The sequence below is a fragment of the Podarcis gaigeae genome, assembly GCF_964106915.1.
Source record: "Podarcis gaigeae genome assembly, chromosome: 2".
NCBI classification, from domain to species: Eukaryota; Metazoa; Chordata; class Lepidosauria; order Squamata; family Lacertidae; genus Podarcis; species Podarcis gaigeae.
Window position 1 is genome coordinate 32,845,056 of NC_139679.1, and position 20,294 is coordinate 32,865,349.

A 20,294-nucleotide genomic window follows, 5' to 3' on the forward strand; every position below is an offset into this window, starting at 1 on the left:
CGGCTGCCACCCGCCCTCCGCGGAGACGTCACGTCCGGTGAGCGGGCCTCGCATTGGCTTCTAAAGCGGAGGCGGGAAAAGGGAGCCGAGCCCGATCATAGAGAGAGCGCCCCAACTCCTAGAGTATCTACCTATAAAAAGATAGGGAGACGGGAAAAGAGGGCGGGGGGAAATTCCCCTTTTCCCCGCCCCGCGGCCATCTTGGGGTGGGAATGGCAGACTTTTGTCTCCTGTGCGCCGGGCGGATGTCGCTCTTCCATTGTGTGGAGAGAAGGAAGTAGAGGCTTTAGGGTCTGAGTCCTTTTCTTCTAGCGCTGGAGGAAGGCAGAGGAGGAACGGGTCGGTGGCGAGGGGACTATGAGCGGAAGGCTCCCTCCTCTTCACTGCCATCAGGTTTTTGCAGCAGCGGCAAACGTTGAGAGTTCCCTCATCCGCACCACGTTAAGTGACCATCGCACCCTTCCATTGTTCCTCCTATACATTTTCAGCTAACAGGAATTGTTTTTGCTACCACCCCACAGCCTGGCTTTTAAATATTGCCCCCATCCCATTCCTTCCCCCGTCCTTGTTTGGCGAGCCTCGCTTCCTCATAAACGTAAGTATACTTAGGATTTTAGCGGTAAACACAGGTCATCTCAGCAGAGGATTACTTCTCACCGCCATCAAATAAAAACTTTTTTAAAAAATCATGCAGAATTGACGTGCAAGAATACGAGACACACATTTGGAAACGCCGTTCAGCTTTTGGGGTAAACACATAAGAGCGGACCACTGAACAGTTAGGAACTATTAGGCATAAGCAACTCCTAACGCTTTCTTAAATACAGCCTGCATTTATGAAGGCATGATCCATCCCAGGGAGTGCTGGACACACATAGAGAACACTGAGAACTGCTACCTGATTAAACTATGCCAATAGATTTTTATTAATTTGCACTACATGAACTGTGTGCCCACTCATGAACAAGTCCAAATCAAGCAATAGCCCACCACCTCATTAAATTTGTTTTTCAAGGAACAACAAACTGAATCCCTATGGTATTTAAAATACTGTAATCCTAAAAAACAAAATGCAGTTCTTGCAACTACTAAAACGTAGTGTAGCACAGCGGTGTTTTATAGATGTTTAGCTGCAACTTTAAAATGTACCTGGAAAGGGCAGTAACTCTTTGCTAAGTATGCACATGTGCAGCATGTATTAAAACAATTGTTAAGTACCGTATATTCCCTATTAATTCTGTAGTGTGGGGCTTTCCTCCATTGCCCTTTAGTAGCTCAGCATATTGCTAAACAGAACCAAAATGGAGTTAAGGGTTAAGAATCTCAAAAAAGCTGGTACTATTCTGAAATGAGAAACCAGTCTTTTATAAAATGAATATCATTTTAAGCAAACATTCTACTACACACACACACACACACAAGTCCTCATTAAATGGGATGCAGGGAACTGATGTATATAAAGTTTTTTTGTATATAAAGTTCTTTTTTAAAAAAAATAGCCTCGTTGCAATTGAGCATTAATGTTCTAGGCAGGGTATAATTTCAACTCGCTATGAATACAAAACAGAATGACCCAAGTATCTGGAAATAAGTTGAAAACTTGTTCTTAAAAATATAATTACAGTAACACAACCTTCTATGACTATCTGAATTTTGTACAGAAAAGTTATTTTTCCTCATTACCTTAAATCAGGAATGGCTAACTATGACTACTAGTCATGTTGGTTCTGGTTAGATAAGGAGCTGAGAGTTCAAAATCGGGAAGGTTACTAGTCTCCCCCCCCTTCCAGTCATATTTTCTACACCATCATCACTGCATGCCTTAACCTAGCCAATGTCAGGTTTTCCCAACTGAAATTTTTACCCAGTATTTATTATCATAATAGGTATTTATGGAGATTTGTTTGATCTTGACAATTTGTTGCACATAATTAATGACAGATCACAATCTCTAGCAAGTATCAACACTTCTTGCATGCAAAGCTTTCCCCCTTTTGGTTTTGTTAAATGTTTTTCCTAGAAATGCAAAGATCAAAGATACTTCTGTAATTTTGGTACCATTTCAGATTGATGCATTCCTACTCTCACCTTCAGCATTAGGAAGCTGTGGTGCTGAAGTGAAAGTGTGCCAAAAACCATGAAGACACCAATTCTTTCATATCCGAAGCTGATAACTGGTGGGGAAGAGAGAAACCTGTATCCTTGGGTGGTGGTACTGGCACAATGTCTCTATGAATGGCTTGAAGTTAATGCCCACCAAACATAGAAGATAAAGATCCCCTTCACCCCACCACAATATTACAATATGTACTCTGCCTTCCGATCTCGCAAGACCTGGAAATGACTACAGTATATTATAACTCACTATATCAGTAGTGAAAAAAGACCATAATAAATGCCACCAAACAGATGTACTTGAAATAAGAATTCAATAGGGAATTGCAAGTTGAAAGACTAAATCTTTACTTGGCATGTTGAAGTCACTGAGTTTTCACAGCAACTTATTTTACAGTAAAAATACTGAGGTGGGACCAGCACTGAACTTTGGAATCAAGTGTTAAATACAAAAACGACTTTAACAAGAAATTTACTCCCTCTCATGACCACTAAGGGTGGAGCTTTTTCACTGGAGACCACCATCCTCTCCTTGCGAAAGCAGTCACACCAGTTGGCTTTAGCACAGACGAAGAAGAGTCAGCACACAGGAGATGGGGAATATACAGTTTACAAGCCCATACGGGGACAGAGGGTAGGAGAGAGACCTGAGAGAACAGAATCCCTCCCCTTAGGAAGGGCAATCAGCACCAACTCTTTTGCTAGGAGCCTGCAGCCAGACACCTGCTCCTCTACCTGTCTTGGCTTCTGCAGCCCCAAGACTAGGTTCCAGCTGCAACAGGAAGCAGACATTTACAGCTCTAGACACATTTCTATTTTATTACTGCCAAGGTGAAAAAGCCATCTTGGCCCAACAGGCAACCAGTAAAATTTTTCCCAAAAATAACTCGGTACAAAACAGATCTGTCTCAGAATTTTTAAAAAAAGAGAGAAAGAAAACTTTACATGAGTTTGAAACCTATTCCAGAACATAAAAGTAAAACAAATTCCATTCTTGATATTAGTAGCCACTGCCGCCATCCACCCTTCTTCTCCCACTGGGGAACATGGAATGAGATGTCTGCAGTCCTTCCCATGCACAAGATGCGCCAACAGCTTTAACTGGTGTCCATCTAAGAGAAAGAAAACAGTTTTAGTTGGCTGCCACCAGCTAAGTACCAAGACAAGAAATCCAGATAGTCACGGGCATTTCCCCAAGCAGCACAGTACAACCAGAACCTGTGCAGTACTGTTTAACCATAACAAAATTGCTTTTAAATAGCTTTTCGCTGCATCATTTATTTCTGTGCATGTAGGCAAAGTTATTTAGCCAAGAAAGCAATCTGCACTTTCCCCAATATATCTCATACCTTTATAATGTCATCTTTATACCTCAGTGCTGAGGAAAATAATTCTCTAATGCATTTTCACTAACAGCAGAAAGTGAATAGAGTTCACAAGAGCCTTTCCCAACTGGTTCCCTCCAGATGTTTTGGACTACAACTACCAGCAACCCCAGCCAGCACGGCCAACAATCAAGGATGATGAGACACTTAGTCCAGCAACATGTTTAGTGCAGCAGTTTGGGAAAGGCTCCAAACATGGCAGGTTACATTAATCTCCACTCAAAACTGCAAGCAGTTACAGAATACTAGAGAAAGCTTAAAATCTGCATCCAAGTTGTATTTTGTACTCAGGAAACAGATGGCAGAATCACAATTAGCTGGCCTCTTCTATTAACTAGCATGTACTTTACAGTCCTGCATATTTAAATTTAGGTTTGGTTCTTGGATTTCAGTTCCAAGTAATGACTCATGATGGTAGCAGGAAGATGGTATGCAGCAAAGTCTACCCAGATTGACTTCTTTACAGGGCAGACGTGTTAATAAAGAACACCATCCATCGCTGAATTGAATCAGAGTAGCTGTGATAATAGGATTGTGCAGCATGACAGCTGATATAGCACAGCAGAACGTGATACACTCCACAACCACAGGCTGTGTTCTATCAAATATACCAAATCTAGTGAGTCACCAAATTCACCAGACTGAGTAGCACTCCACAAGAATCATAGTTTGCTACACTGTAGGAACTGACTCCACAGTTACGCAGCTAATTATTGCGCACACAGTAGGAAACACATGGAAATCACTTGGAAACAAAACAAAAAAACTACAGACTGCTCTGCTTTAGTGCTGTGCTATCTCCAAATGTCTTACTTTATGTGAAGTTGCACTTTTTCTCACAGATGACTAATTCATGTATGGCAGGCTCACCGCCCTTTCCCCACCGCCATCCACCATCCCTCAACTATTACTTACCCTGGCATTGTAAGCATCCAACTGTGCATCCAATTCTTCTGCAGAGAGCTGCTGTTTGGAACTCCTGCCAGCACCTCTACCTCTGCCCCTGTTGCCACGGCTGCCTCGTCTGCTGCCACCGCCAAAGCCACCTGAACCACCACGGTTTCTGGTCATGCCTCCTCTATTTACACTAAAAGCAAGAGATAAGACTGAATTACAGCAACCTACAAATAGAAACTACATTACAGTTACCCACTGAAATAAATTGCAATCTACACCCTTCACAAAGAACTTCGTAGAGAAGCCAAGTATGGTAATGTTAATATAACTACAATTTAAAAATCATGCTCCATGTTGTAAAATAACAGTGGGAAGTATATCTATTATTTAATCTCTAGGAATCAAAAATACAAATGAACAGGGTCTGCACTAAAATTGGAGACATCCATATAGTTTATTAATCAATGTGAAACATCAAAAGACAAATCTCCTACCTCTGTATTGGTCTCCTCTGTGTATCTATCTGTGATGTAACCAGCTGGATGTTCATTGGACGTCCTAGGAAAAATACAAAGAACAAGTGTTTACAGCAACCTTGTAAGCAAGTTCATAAAAATTGCTGACCTGCAAAAAATATATTGGTCTGCTGACCCGTGAGTGAGGCAGGATAGAATTTTTCATCCTTCCTTCACCTGCCTGCTCACTTACCAGCATGAAATTCCATGCACTTGGTCAGCATGTTACTGTCGCCTCTGTGTATGAGCAGAGTTCTCATTCATACCTTCTCCCACCCACTGAGTAAATACCTAGGTGAACATAAAATACATACCATCCAGGGGAACTCCGTTGTACTGTTTCATAGCCTTCAGTGCATCTGCCTTTCTCTCAAAATGGACATCTGCTGTACCTAGACTACGCCCAGAACGGTCATAGTGCACTGCTGCCTTCTTCAATGTCCCAAATTCTGCAAAAAGCTCCTGGAAAGCGAGAAAGCAAGATCTCACATATGCTAGGACACAGTAAGAGGTTCTTGCAAAATATCAATAACAGATGGGCCAAAGAATAGAAGAGCAGACATTTCTGTTCTCCGTGACATTTTGTTTTTTATTGTAGCCTCATCAGAAGCAGTAACAAAATCTAAACTGCATTTAATTCCTTACTTTATAATTACAATGAGGACAAAGGGAGCACATGTATTTCTCTTCCTCCCCCTTTTATCATCACACATCAACTTATGAGGTAGGTTAGGCTGAGACAGTGACTGGTCCAAAGTCATCCAGTACGCTTTGTAGCAGAGTGGGAACCAAGTTCCCCAGGTCCTTGCCCAACACTCTTAAGCACTACACCTACACTGGCCATAGTGTTTCCCAACCTTGTGCCTCCAGATGTTTTTGGCCTACAACTCCCATCATCCCTAGCTAGCAAGACCAGTGGTCAGGGATGATGGGAGTTGTAGGCCAAAAACATCTGGAGGCACAAGGTTGGGAAACACTGCGGGAGTATCCTTAGTTCAAATATAAAATAAAATACAAAAACATTAAAGAAAATTTCCTATACTTCCTCCAAATTTCCTAAAAAGAAAAAAATAGTTTTGCACCAATAACTCAGATAGGAAGTGAAGGAAATTAATATGGCTAAAACAAATGCCATGAAATAAACTTTTTAAATGGCTGATCGGATTGAGGTCTCATGTCAATCAAGAATTTCAAGAAGCACCTTTCTCTTCTTAAGACAGTGCCCACATGACTTCACTTTCATAAATGCTTTTATATGTACTCAAAAGAGGAGCACCAGAATATGCTAACTGAAGCTGCATGCCATCCCAAAATATGGGGGGGGCGGTTTAAGGGCAATTGCTTATTGTCCCATAACTGCTCTTTTCTGGAAACACTGTTGAAAAAGGGTGGGGAAATGTAGTAATGGATCAGGGAGAAGTTAGTACATTACACAAGGGAAATCTAGAACAGCAATAGGAAACTACAACATGAGTAAAATAACTAAACAACCAGCTACAACTATCCACTACTGTTGGCTCCCTCTTATTAAAGACAAAAGAGAAAGTACCTGTATATCTGCATCCGATACTCCAAAATCCAGATTAGAGACGAGCAGCTTCCCGCCTGTCTCGACACCAGCCCCAGCACCGAAGCCACTCTCGAAGAGATCGTGTTGCCACTTTTCTGGGAGTTGCTTTGGCTGCGACGAGAGAGAAAACCCGATCAGTAAGTACAACGTAGCGTCCCACATAAACGGCGGTCCCATTGTTCTGCATTTCTACTCAACCCGGAGGCGGAGCGGGGAAAACCCCTTCATTTCCTCGCCCCGGTTGCCGTCAACAAGCGCTCCGAACTGGGCCTAGGCGCGTCGGGACCCCGAAGCAACTCCGCCTCCTCCTCCCGCCCAACCCTCTTATCTCCGCGTGGGGGAGACCCCCCTCGGCGCTCCCCCAAAGTGACGGAACAAGTCCCGAGCCGCCCGGTTGCCCAAGAAAGTTCACTAAACAAGCGGCCGGATCCCAGTTCCACCCCGGGTAAAGGTGGGGCTCCGTCCGCGTCCGCTCGCCCAGGGACCTACCCGGCTGTAGGGCGCAGGCCTGTTCCTGCCGCCTCCCCGGGACAGCGCGCCTCTGTTCCGGACGGGGCCGCCCCCGCCTGCCCGCCCAGCTCCGCCTCGCCCGGCTCCGCCGCCTCGACCCGTAGCTCCCCTTCCGCGGCCTCGGCCGCCGCCGGCTCGGCCGCCGCCGCCCCGCTGGCTCCGGTTCAGCTTGATAATGTCGTCCAGAGACATATCCATTTTGTCGCCCATGATGGCGGCTCCCTCCGGCTCCCGGGGCCTACACTTCCGGCCGCGCTACACCGGGGACCGGATGCGGATAAGGCGGGGAGGACGCGAAAGCCGAGCGAGAGGAGGAGGAAGAGGAGGGTGGGGCGGGGAGAGAGAAAGAGCGCGCACGTGCAGTCTCGGCTGGGCGAAAGAAAGAAGAGGTAGCTGCAGCCGCCGTTGTCGCGCGAGGCTTTATGGGAGCTGGGCCCGCAAGGAAACATGGGAAGTCCCGTCAAGGGGCGGGACTTCCGGTACGAGGGGGGTGAGCTTGGGCGCGGCGGTTGGAGTGCGACGGAGGGTTGCGTTGAGTTGGGTTTTTATCCTTGCTACCCCAGAGTCTGGCTGTTCTCCTCGTACCGCTCTGCAGAGGGTTGGACTAGATGACCTTTGAGGTTCCCCACCTATCAGTGCTCCCTTGCTGCCCATTAATTGGTTCCCAGGCCTTCTAAATACTCCTCTTCTGTGAGCTCGACCCCTTATTCTGCACCCCCAACTGAACCGAAACTTGTGTACAGTATTTGCATTTGCTCGGCATTCATACTTTGCTTCCATCTCTACTTTCTGGTCTTTTTGTCGTTTCCCTGACTGCTGAAAGTTAAGACGGTATTCTCTTTGGAGCGGGTACTTTTATATGTCTTGTTCCTCTCTCTTGCTTTAGAACCTCATAAAATGATACAGAAGTGACAGTGGTGCAATATTTTTATTTAGACTGTTATAAGAATTCTGAGAATAAATCTTCATAAATGTACACGGTAAACACACATATAAGTATATAAACCACATGTCTGAAGTAGTACAGGAGAACTATTTCTGAGGCTATTTTGACTCTTAATAACCCCCAATATTTCCTCTGCAGAAGGAAATAGATTGGAGAAGCGTTTGCCAGGAGTTCTTTTTGCTTACAAATCCTGTCTTAAGGGCACATTTGTGTGTGAATAGGGTGGGCCTGGGAACTAGATGCAAAAACCAAAGTACTAACCATTTCAAAAGAATGGGAAGATTGCCCAGGTAATGCAATCAGTAAAACATCAGATATCCTGGCAATCAGTAAAACATGACATATCCTGGAGAGAAGCCACACCCTCAAATTTCTGTGGTAGACAACCTCTTTCTGTGATGTGTGTTTGATGCTTTTAGAGTAGTCTTTGGCTAAGAGATTGGGCAATGTCTATTTAAAGGGATTTGCACACCTTTGTTCTGGGCCTCACCTCCTTGAAAGGAGAGGGGAACTGGTGCAATAGAAAAATAAAGATCTGCCGACCCCCAAATTTTTCTACAACAGAACTAAAGACAATGCCACAAAACTATTTGCTACAGATTGGATGTTAGGAGAATGGGAGAGGGGACCAAAAATATATTAAGGGGCATATTTTACTGGCCTGTTAGTTGTAGTACCTAAGGTAAAGTGAGGTAAGTAAAGGAAAATGTAGTCCTTTTAACAGTGCTGGAGATGTTATGTTTTTCTCTTTGCCTTTCAAAGAACTCAGGTGCTCCATTTATTTGTTTCTGTTGTTTAATATCCTTAATTAAGTTAAAATAACTTCTTTTCCTCTCCCCATTTTGTTTGTTAGCTTAATATCTAGCCTCAGAAAGAGTAATGGTGAACTTAAAAGCTCCCTTTCATTATTTGATGTTTTAGAATGTACTAGTAAAGATACTACTGCTGCTTTTGGAGAAACACATTTATCTGCAAATTTTGTTTGCTATAAAGCAGTGACAAAATATCAGATCCAAACGTCTGCAGTCACCTGAAATGCTGCTCCCAATTCCTATGCCTTATAGACCTGTCTTAGTTTGGGACTTCACTATAGGGAAATGGCAAGTAACATTTATGTAGCCATCTGCATTGTTGTGCTCATATCTGTAATAGCTCAGCCTTTCCTATAGTGGAGTTTTAAGATAACAGTACAGCATAGAACTGATAAGGCGGGACACCTAAGAATTGCCCAGCACTCTTGTAAACTGAGAAAGTGGCCAAATGTTCTTATCTTGCTGTTCCCTATCTATAAATTTGACATACTATCAAGTCTTCTTCATAGTGTGAGGTAGTCAAGGTATTTGAGAGAAATTGTGCAAAACCTCTTAACATCTTTAGAGAAATGCAAAGAATGTACAGTTCTGAAGATCACAGTCTTTTTAACATAGAAGATCTGCAGAAACAGAAAATGTCTTACTCAAGCTTTTACTTCTTCCCTCAGGTGCTATCTTAAGCTTTGTACGTAGTCTGGACACAATGAAAGTGAAAATCAAGAGCTGGCATGGCGTTGCCTCTTGGCTCTGGGTTGCCAATGATGAGAACTGTGGCATTTGCCGGATGGCCTTTAATGGCTGCTGCCCAGACTGTGAGTATCAGTTCACTGGGATTTTCCTTAACCTTTGTGCACCGTCATCTCCCAACTTTGCTCTAATGGAACCTATGTTTTGCAGGTAAAGTGCCTGGAGATGACTGTCCCCTAGTGTGGGGCCAGTGTTCCCACTGCTTCCACATGCATTGCATTCTCAAATGGCTTAACTCCCAGCAAGTCCAGCAACACTGTCCAATGTGTCGACAGGAATGGAAGTTCAAAGAGTGACACTGGCAAGATTTCTTCCTCTCCCCAACACCTCTTTGGCTTTTGTGGACTAATTTATTCCCCACTCCCTTCCCCAAGCTTGGCGAGCTTGCTACTTTATAATGCCACACTTACCTTCATCCTTCCCAGAGCTGCTGAAGAGAGAGGTGGATGTGGGAACACAGCTACTGCATGTTACAATATCCTATGTTTTTGCCTTTGTTAGTGCTGTGATCACAAAGTATAAGGCTATGTTGATTGGAAGGTTAGAATATCAGACAGGCAAATGTCATGAGAGATTTGTTCTATTTTACAACATCTAAACCACCTCGTTAATGTTTATGTCTGCGTCTTGGTGAATTGCCTTGGTAATGCACATGAGGTGCTTGCAAATGAGGCCTGGTTTCAAGGAGCTGCTTTGCTCAACTGCACGAAAGGTTAAGAAAGCTGTTCTAAATCTTGTTAAACTTATACCCCAACTATTGTAGTATCTTTAAAATTATTTGTAATTTATTTGTAATTATTGTTTAACAATAAGAACAGCAAACATCACCAACTATTGCATTCTGAGGCATGAAGCAGCTAAACTTCTTTTCTCTTTCTTACGAGTAGCACTTATATATGAACAAGGTTTATTGGTTTCCTATTGCTGTGTATCCCCACCAATAGCAGTATAATTTGGTTCAGGATCTAAGCTTTTGAGTGTAAATAGTGTTAGAGATTGGGGGATGCTCTAGGCTTGTGTCCTTGTCTTACTACACATTTGGCCTGCAGTACAATAATATGTTTGTTCCCAAAAGGTTGTAATACCAGATCTTTCTGATTGCCAAGTGCTTGCCCACAGTGAGTTGCCATTTGTACATGGGATGGTTCCAGTAAATTTTGTGAGTCATTCCTTTAATGTTCCTGCCTCTTTCTTTCATCCACATGGGGGTTCTTCAAGAGTGCAGTTTTCTTATCTGTGGCCAATGCAGCGAGGTGATAGGATGTGACCTGTGGGGAAGGGGGATGTCCTCGTTCTTCTTAAAAGCTTAACTAAAATTACTTTTAATGGGAAAAATATTCTTGCACTAGCTTAGCTGTGTAGCCACACAGCCTACAGACCAGCTGTTTGTGATGCTTCATCCTGGCTGTTGGGTGCCCAGTCCTTTCTGCTGTGTATGCTACCCCCGCCTGCAATGTGTAATTGGCGCCTCTTTATGGCACCCAAATGAGAAGGTGGTGTTAGTAAACGGTTCCAATCTGTGACCTTTTGAACACAGAGCATGGTATTGCTAACAAAATGGTAAGCTTATTCTCCTAAAGGGAAAATTTCCAGAGTCAAAAAGGCTACCTCTCAGCGCCCCCAAAGCCCTCCCCAGCTTTGAGAGATGTGTCCTTTCAAAGCAACCCCTCTCCAAAGCAGTGATAGACTCTTAACAACTAAAAAAGGCCACAGAATTTCACTTCAGTTAACCTATGTTCTACCTCAGTGTTTTTAAAATACAATGAGGTCCCACTTTTACACCCAAAAAAGTTTATTCTAGGGTGCGAAAGGGTGAGAAGTGCCTGCCTGAAGTACAGCCTGCCCTTTGTGTTTTCTCATGAGTCATTGTTTTGTATCTGTTTTGCAGATAGCCTGCAATTTATGCGGGGGTTATGTTCTGGGGATCGCTTCTAAATGCAAAATCATATAGTCACAATGTGTTGGGTTCAGTGGCAGGTGGAACTGCCAGATATTTTTCTTGAGAGATATTTCCCCCTTTTTATTTTTATTATTGCCAAGTGCATAGAGCTGAATGGAAACAAGTTAAATGTGTGTAAGTTGTGGGCTTACACACATTTAACTTGTTGTAGTAGAGACATCACCTTGCCAACAAAGGTTCGTATAGTTAAAGCTATGGTTTTCCCAGTAGTGATGTATGGAAGTGAGAGCTGGACCATAAAGAAGGCTGATCGCCGAAGAATTGATGCTTTTGAATTATGGTGCTGGAGGAGACTCTTGAGAGTCCCATGAACTGCAAGAAGATCAAACCTCTCCATACTGAAGGAAATCAACCCTGAGTGCTCACTGGAAGGACAGATCCTGAAGCTGAGGCTCCAGTACTTTGGCCACCTCATGAGAAGAGAAGACTCCCTGGAGAAGACCCTGATGTTGGGAAAGATGGAGGGCACAAGAAGAAGGGGGCGACAGAGGACGAGATGGTACCAGCATGAGTTTGACCAAACTGCGGGAGGCAGTAGAGGACAGAGGTGCCTGGCGTTCTCTGGTCCATGGGGTCACAAAGAGTCGGACACGACTATACGACTAAACAACAACAACAACAAGTTGTGGGCTTACTCTGTTAGATGAGGGCTAGCGCACAGCTGCAACTCATGCAGAGGCACAGTGGGCAACAGAATCCTCTGAGAATTCTCCCATATGTGAGGGAATGATCCAGCTACATCCAAATGCAGAGATGTTGCAAAATTCCCCATCGCCAGCAGTGGCTGGAAGGAGGCAATGCAAGAGCAGAGATGCCACTGTCACCCTCCTGTTTATTATTTAGACTCGGGGATATTTTAATTTATTTCTCATTATATCAAATTTGGTGATTATCGTTCAAGCTGTTTATATAGTTACTACAAAAGCAAGAGTTACAGGATTATTGTGTCTAAAATTCTTCACCTTGTTCTCGGTCCCCCAAGAGTTCTGCAAAGTTGCTGGTTGACTCCTTAGCTCCAGCTAATCTCTGATTATCAGAGTTGTAGTCCAGTGATACCTGGAGGACTACATTCTGTTTACTTGTTCTAAAGTATTTCACACTTAATGCTTTGTTGCAGGAAAGCCTTGGTAACTTGAAATTTGCTCTTTGTCCAATATATCAACTGAGGTGCCAAGTATGGTTCATGCTGTCATTTCAATCTGCAGAAAGTGTTGGCGTTGTTACAAAGTATGTGTCTGAACGCAAATGCATGTCCAGCACTCACATGTATACACAAGAGGTTTAGGGTCTTTTGCTAGAATTATGACATGTGTCTGTTATGAATATGTGTTTTCTCCTAACCCCTTGCCCACAAAAAAGTTCTTACACAAAAGGCTTAAAGAAAACTCGGTTTATTGTTATATGAAATGAAAGTGACAGAAAATATATAGATGTTGCTTCAGAGAGCAAAATTACAAATTAAGCAGGCAGCAAATTCTACAATACATACACACCTAGATCTAAAGAGTGAAAGAATCCCCAGTGTTTCTCAAAATCCTTCAGAAAGTGAGCGTGACAGTTTTCCCACAGAACCCACACTAGTAGTCAAGAAATGGAGGAGGAAGGATATGCCTGTCCTTAAGGAAAAGTGAGTGTGGGTTCCTTGAGAGTACTAAGTTCCTTGTCTGAGCTTGGAGAGCTAACCATTGAAGACCCAAGATATTTGTACTAATTTTAGCCTATGCATTCTAATGGAGAAGGGAGAAAGGCTTTGAGATGAGCAATTCCTGTACTTCCAATCGTTCTATTATTTCTTCCCAGATTTTCCTGCCTCTTTCTCATTTTATTTATACTGCTTAATGTAACACTGGAAGACTATAATCCTAGTGAGCAATGACTAAACTAGTTACCCTTGTTTGCTTCCCGTCTTACAGTTAATCTTATCATTTTATCTGTGCCACACCCATCCTTTAGCAGGTGTTGATTAGATTGCCAGAGTGTGCAAAAGAAGGATCGAACCTTTTTTATGTATGCTACAACAGCAGCAAGGATACTCAAGATTTGCCCACACTGGAAGAATGGCAGATGCAACTGATGGACTATATGGAACTGGCGGAGATGACTAGCAGAATCCGAGATCTGGGAGAAGAACTGGTGGAGGAGGAATGGAAGAAATTTAAGGACTATCTACAAAAATATTGTAAATTGTATGAATGTTAAGAAAGATGTAAGATTAGCAATAGAACGGCTCCAACAAATTAGCTACAAGGAATACAAATCTAATTGTAATTGAAAGAAAAGACAAATTTTGGATAAATTGTTATAACTAAGTCTCCAAAAGAGTGATTTAAATTCTAAAATCTGAGATTTAATATTGGAAAAATATATTATATGAATTGAAACAAGTTAATAATTTGCTAGTAAAATTTATGAGTTTAGGATGCAGGAACAAGAGATGTGAGGAAGTCCAAAGATGAGAATGAAATGTGGATATTGGAAAATACTATGTTATTATGTATGTTTTTATTGTGTAAATAAAAACTTAATAAATATTATTATAAAAAAAAAAGATTAGATTTTACTGGGGTGGCGCTGTGGGTTAAACCGCAGTCCAATTAGAATTTAGATAGCACCATGGTTCTCACCTTTTCAAACCAATCTAAAAAAAAATTCTAAAAAGGGCACTTGTCCAAATTAGTCAATTTAACTCTATAAGGGATCATTCCTGCTAAATCAAGGCATATATACCTTCGTGTATCTGCTGTTTTCATGGATCCTGAAGCTTCTCCTTGGTAAAATGAGTTTTAACACATTTTAAAATGGGTAGGGAAGGTTGGTAGAGTGCAGAGTGCCAGGTGGGACAAGGAAATGTGGTAATAAATTGATCTAATCTAAATATTGGACTACACAATAGCCTGATCTATTAGAAAACATAAAATGCATGAGAATCCTCCATTGGGGTGTAAGCAATAAGACACTATACATTAAACATAAAAACAATTACACACAAAAATTGGGTCACCCCCCCTTTGTGGAAATAACATATACTGTCAGACATAGTTCGATGTTTCTGCATAATATCACACAATATAAAACATAATTATATATCAATTGCATATCTTGAGGCCAATTCTTGCTGCTTTTACATAGCTTTTCAAACCTAGGGCAGAGTCTTGAGGTCAAAAGAGAGAATGTCCTTGCAATTCAACTTTCCCCCCTTTGTCAGCCCCCCACTCCCTGTCAGTCTATGTCCTTTGGAAAGAGATTGCTGTGGCCACTTTGAAAACTCTGGTGTCTGTTGTTGTTGCTGCAGGTAATAAATAGTCTTGTGGTCATGAGGAATTGGGCTGAGGGTTTTCCATCTTTGGCTCTGCATTAACATCTGTAGAAGGGATATCCTGTAAGGGGCAGGGTTTGGGGGACTTAAAAACAATGAGAATACCCTTGAGTTTTCTTGGGAAGCTGCAAACAATAAAAAAAATCTTAAGAGTTAAGCATTTTAGAGTTTGAAGAGTTTGGATTTGATATCCCGCTTTATCACTACCCGAAGGAGTCTCAAAGCGGCTAACATTCTCCTTTCCCTTCCTCCTCCACAACAAACACTCTGTGAGGTGAGTGGGGCTGAGAGACTTCAGAGAAGTGTGACTGGCCCAAGGTCACCCAGCAGCTGCATGTGGAGGAGCAGGGAATCAAACCCGGTTCACCAGATTACAAGTCCACCGCTCTTAACCACCACACCACACTATTATTATCACCTTTTCATATAATTACTACTGTTATTTTCTCCTCAGTCTGTTTAATTTACTTCACTTAGTTTGGCTGTGGAAGAAACGAAGGGACAAAACCTTTGTTAATTTGGACACAATTGACAAGTTATTAAACATTTTCCTTATGTGGGTTTGAGTCTTCTTAGAGGTTCACGTATCCTGTTTGAAAGGGAAAATTATTTCATGTGAAAATCTGTCAGGAAATGCTGCTCCTAAAATTGTTGTTGTGAGAGCGCCGAATCCTAACCACTAGACCACCAGGGAGCTCCTAAAATGCATAGGTATATACACACAAAACAAAACCTATTATAAAGTTCATTAAAACCCTTTTTTCCTTTTTATAAGTAAAAACTACTCAAGAGACAAACTTATAGTAGGGCTACTCTGATATTTATACTTGTGGAAAGAATTTGGCATGTTAGATTTGGAACTTGGCAACCTCTTGAGTTTTGATGGTCCAGTACTTAACCCCTTTTGTTTTTCCTTAAGTAGCCCCTGGAGCAAAGGACACATAAAGGTGATTTCCCTCAATGGTTCCAAGTTTACATAAATAAATTTGAATAAATTTCTCCTTGCAGTCAGCTGTCTCTCCAAACCTCCTTTTTTCTTTTCCCTCTCTCCCCCCTCCTCTAAGCTGACATAGCCTCTGTGCATGTGCAGAGTTCATGTTTCAGCAAATCTTTTATACCATTAAAAGTGTTACATCTTTTGGCTAATTACCATTTGAATAAAGGAAGGGAAGGGTAAGGAATACATTTTAAAATAGGGTTAGATTTAAAACAAAAAGAGAAACCCAGCAATTCAACTTTTTACCAAAGCCAGCAGTAGAAGTTGGTCAAATTAAATTTGTTAACTCAGTTCTAAGGAATCATGTTTCCTGCAGCCCAGGCAAAGGGAATTGGAAGTATCTGCCTCTTTTATGTACAGGAAATTAGGGTGCAGGTCTCTATAAAAAATGTGGGCAATCATTTTGTGTGCCCCCCCCCCCCCCGATCATTCATGGAACAATCGCTCATTCCCTTATGTATGGGTAAAAATGGCCAGAGTGTCGGAATTCATAAGCTCTTTAACATTCTCAGTCATTTCAGCCTTACCATTTGCAGAAAAATTTTCTGCCCTTTATTTAGAGGGGTGGTCAAGGCTCATTCTACTTGATTATGAATTTGTATGTGCTTAAACTCTGAATAGACTTTGAAGTCTGATTTTAAATAATAGACAAAATGGTAAAAACGGTAGAGAATGACTCAAATGCTTGTTATCACCAGCTCTGCTTCAAAACATCATAGCTTTCGCATCTCGCCCTTTAAAACGCTCTACTGTATTCTAAACTCTGAAAACCAGTCTTTCCATCTTTCTGTACCAAAAAGCAAAGCTGGGCTGAATTTCAACACATCATCATACACCAGAACTTAAGAATTACACTCCAATGCTTGCAGACACATTGCACATAGCCATAAATTGGGAGTTGTATGGGACCCTGGGGTCACCTAGCCCAACTCTTTAAAATACAGGGTTCATAGCAAGATTTGCACTACAGCAACCTTCCTGCCTCTTACAATCTGAATTCAGAATTCCTACTGAACGCTTGAGGTCAATTTGTTCAGGCCTTTTTTTCTGTGGGGTTTCAGACATGTGGTTTATATATTTATGTACGTGTTTGCTTGGTACATTTATGAACATTTATTACGTATCTAAGACCTTTAAATATTTCTCTGCAAAGTCAAAGTGGGAAACATCCCCATTGTCTCTTTCCTCACAAATCCTGTCTTAAGGGCACATTTAAGATATGAATAGGGTGTGAGCATGTGACCTGGCTCAGGAACTAACTATTTATCATTACAAAAGACTGGCCAGTCTCCCCAGGGTATCCAATCAAGTAAGCATTAACAGGTAACCTGCCAGACAGGAGATAAACAACACACTCAGATTTATTTTGATTGAGGTATGATGTTTCTGGGGCTGGTCTTGAACTCCAGGGTGGGCAATTTAAAATGTCTATATAAGGGTGGACACACCTGGGTTCTGGGTCCTCCTCCTTCTCCTGCGTGTGAAGGGGGCACCTGTTGCAACAGTTCAATAAAGATCAGGCTTACTAGCTGCTTTGCTTCTCAATATTGTCTGGTTGGCCTCTGTTATTTTCTCTGACCGATGGAGAACCTGCAAAGGACTCTATAAGGGCTCTTGTGTACCCCATAAGGGAATAAGGGCAATAATTTCTGATTATTACAGTAAACAGTTCCACCAGTGGGGCACTGCCACAGAGTGGGATCTGCCTTGCTGCTGCCCCATGGGCCATATCTATTTGTGGTATCTGTTAGGATATAGTTCTATTCCACCTTAAAAGGGTAAAGGCATGACTGTTGTGTGTCACATGCCTGTTTACTTTCAGCACTTGCTGGGAACTTCCGTTTGTATATAGCTTTTGTATTGCTGCTGTTTTGCTGGATACGAAGGGAAGCAGACATGTTTTTTCCTTTGTTCCTGCTGCTGAATAAAATGCTGTGATATACTGCTTACATATGACTCTGTCCGCCTCTTCTGCTGTGAGAAGATTTACACACTCTGCTGACAGAGCGTGCACGGGTCTCTAAAGGTATCTAAGGCTCGTGTCGCTGATTGATGCTGTACCAAGGGAGCTCAGTAATCGTCCGGCTGCCGGCCAGTGGCTGAAGCCAGCTGGGGGCCTGCCTGATGCCCCCGTCTCCCCGGCAATATCCCAACAGTATCACCAGCAGGGCCTCCCTGCTGATCTTAAAGCACAGGTTGGTCAGTGTTGAGAGAGATGATCTCAAGCCTATAGGACTTTGTACTTGTTGCATTGGGTCTGAAACTCACAGGCAGACCGTGCAATGCTTTCAAGACTACGGTCCTACCACATTTAATATCTGGCAGCTGCATTGATCCTCTGTTTGACCATGGTTTTGCCGGGCGATTGCTCTGTGGACTGGCAAAAGGAAATAAGTCTTTTCCATGCTACACTTCCTTTGAGAAGCCTTGAACAGCTTGAGTGGTGAAGATTCTATGTGAAAATTCAGTGTTAGCATGACATTTAGATAAATGGGAAGGGTCTTGTGTTTTCAGGCTCTCTGAAGGTCAGTACAGAAATCTCTGCTTCATCATTCTCCAATCATGTATTTTCTGTATAACTAGCACTGCAAGAGACCAAAAGGTTTAAAACTTGTATTTGTTTCCCAAACAAAAAGTAACTCATGAGAATTAGTTCTTTTGCAAAAAAAATTTTACATGCAGCCACTAAGGATGTGGTTTGAAGTGGAAGGATCCTGGTACTTTTTCCTCAACATGGATAAAAGTTACCCAACAAGTGTTGATGTTTAGTTGGAAAAGGACAGGACAGAGAAAGCTGCCTTGACTTATACTAGTCTTCCCTTAAACTGCAACCTTAGGTAAAGGTAAAGGGTAAAGGGACCCCTGACCATTAGGTCCAGTCATGGCCGACTCTGGGGTTGCGGCGTTCATCTCGCTTTATTGGCCGAGGGAGCCGGTGTACAGCTACCGGGTTATGTGGCCAGCATGACTAAACCGTTTCTGGCGAAGCAGAGCAGCACACGGAAACGCCATTTACCTTCCCGCCGGAGCGGTACCTATTAATCTAATTGCACTTTGACGTGCTTTCAAACTGCTAGGTTGGCAGGAGCAGGGACCCCGTCGCGGGGATTTGAACCGCCGACCTTCTGATTGGCAAGTCCTAGGCTCTGTGGTTTAACCCACAGCACCACCCACTCAAACTGCAACCTTATCAACTGCATAATTTATAGGAAAAAATAACAGTCAAGCCTAAACAATGATCCCAGTCAAGTATGCTTTAAGATTGCAACTCAAGGATCCAATATGAAATCAATGGTACATCTATCTATCTAAGTCGTTTTGAACTGTAGCATCACAGATTAGACCTGGACCTGGTACTGTATCCCTGGGCAAAGGTATTTGTCCTATAAACTAATCGTGGTCAGAAGCTGCCTCTCTTCAAATGAGCTGGTACCATAGCTGCCTGCCTGTGCAAATGAAAAAACGCCACAAGAGGGCATTAGAAAACATGACACCTTTTATTCATCACACAGTATAAAAGCTCTGTACTTTTAGTCCTCTATAAAGAGAATTTTGTTTGATAGCACCTTCAGAAAACTTTAAATAAGCTTTTAATTCCAAATTTGACAAGCGACCAGGATTCTCCCGCACAGCGGTGGAGCCGCACGTAAATAAAAGCCTACTTTGTATTTCCACTCAAGTTAAAGCATATTTCAGCAGCATCTGCTTCAGCAAAGGGACAGCTCCCTCGACCAGAAAACAGGCGACTGGAACAGAGAAAAGGAAGTGTACGTGTGAGCGAGGCAAGGAAACGGGAGAGCACATCCCATTCCAGAAAAGAGAGAAATTCCAGGGAACATTCAGCTCTTTTTCCTGATTAATTAACCTGGAATAGATACTTAAAATCAAAGCAAATGATAGCATCCCGCAGATGGATGGAAAGGGACTGCCATTGCTTTAGTCCTCTGCGTATGGGTCCTCTTAAGTGAACGATTATTCATCCCAAGGCAGGTGCAAGACTTTAGGGTCAGCTTTAGACACAGAGAAAAAACCCTCCTTAAAAAAAAAAAGAAACCACGACTTTTAAATGCTTTTAAATTCCCTATTATAGTAAATTATCCACAAAACTTTATGGAAAGCAGAGATATCTCACTCCTCCCCCCCCCTTATGTCTAGGGGGGGAGATCTTCCGCAATTGCCTGCCTGGCAATTCCTCCTTCTGTTGTCTCCTAACCCACAACGCTTTCAAGGTACAGTGGTACCTCGGGTTAAGTACTTAATTCGTTCCGGAGGTCCGTACTTAACCTGAAACTGTTCTTAACCTGAAGCACCACTTTAACTAATGGGGCCTCCTGCTGCCGCCGCGCCGCCGGAGCACGATTTCTGTTCTCATGCTGAAGCAAAGTTCTTAACCTGAAGCACTATTTCTGGGTTAGCGGAGTCTGTAACCTGAAGCGTATGTAACCCGAGGTACCACTGTAGTTAGAAGTTTCTTGGGCGCGGGGGAGAAAGGAAGCCGGCCCCTGCGTTGCCTTCCTCGCTAGC

The 20,294-nt window shown here is 42.7% G+C and overlaps 2 protein-coding genes and 1 long non-coding RNA gene across 4 annotated transcripts; 2 read left to right on the forward strand and 1 right to left on the reverse strand.

Moving 5' to 3' along the window:
* The first annotated feature begins 70 nt into the window (after positions 1-70).
* LOC310838614 lies at positions 71-4,990 on the forward strand. The gene is made up of 2 exons (XR_014561081.1): positions 71-595; positions 2,067-4,990. It is a non-coding gene; the product is annotated as an uncharacterized lncRNA (long non-coding RNA).
* Positions 2,440-7,325, reverse strand: ALYREF (Aly/REF export factor). 2 transcript variants are annotated; one of them, XM_083726142.1, is made up of 6 exons: positions 6,972-7,321; positions 6,462-6,593; positions 5,227-5,374; positions 4,892-4,955; positions 4,416-4,587; positions 2,440-3,227 (listed from the first exon to the last, which is right to left on the reverse strand). In XM_083726142.1, the coding sequence occupies exons 1-6, from the start codon at positions 7,200-7,202 to the stop codon at positions 3,213-3,215; spliced, it is 762 nt and encodes a 253-aa protein (XP_083582268.1). In that variant the 5' UTR covers positions 7,203-7,321; the 3' UTR covers positions 2,440-3,212. The 2 variants fall into 2 exon arrangements, with proteins under 2 accessions (XP_083582268.1, XP_083582269.1); XM_083726143.1 differs by lacking the exon at positions 2,440-3,227 and having other exon boundaries at positions 4,386-4,587; positions 6,972-7,325.
* Positions 7,326-7,847: 522 nt separating this feature from the next.
* Positions 7,848-10,673, forward strand: ANAPC11 (anaphase promoting complex subunit 11). The gene is made up of 3 exons (XM_083726145.1): positions 7,848-7,972; positions 9,419-9,562; positions 9,648-10,673. Exons 2-3 carry the CDS (start codon positions 9,454-9,456, stop codon positions 9,791-9,793), a joined length of 255 nt encoding a protein of 84 aa, XP_083582271.1. The 5' UTR covers positions 7,848-7,972; positions 9,419-9,453; the 3' UTR covers positions 9,794-10,673.
* The last annotated feature ends 9,621 nt before the right edge of the window (positions 10,674-20,294 follow it).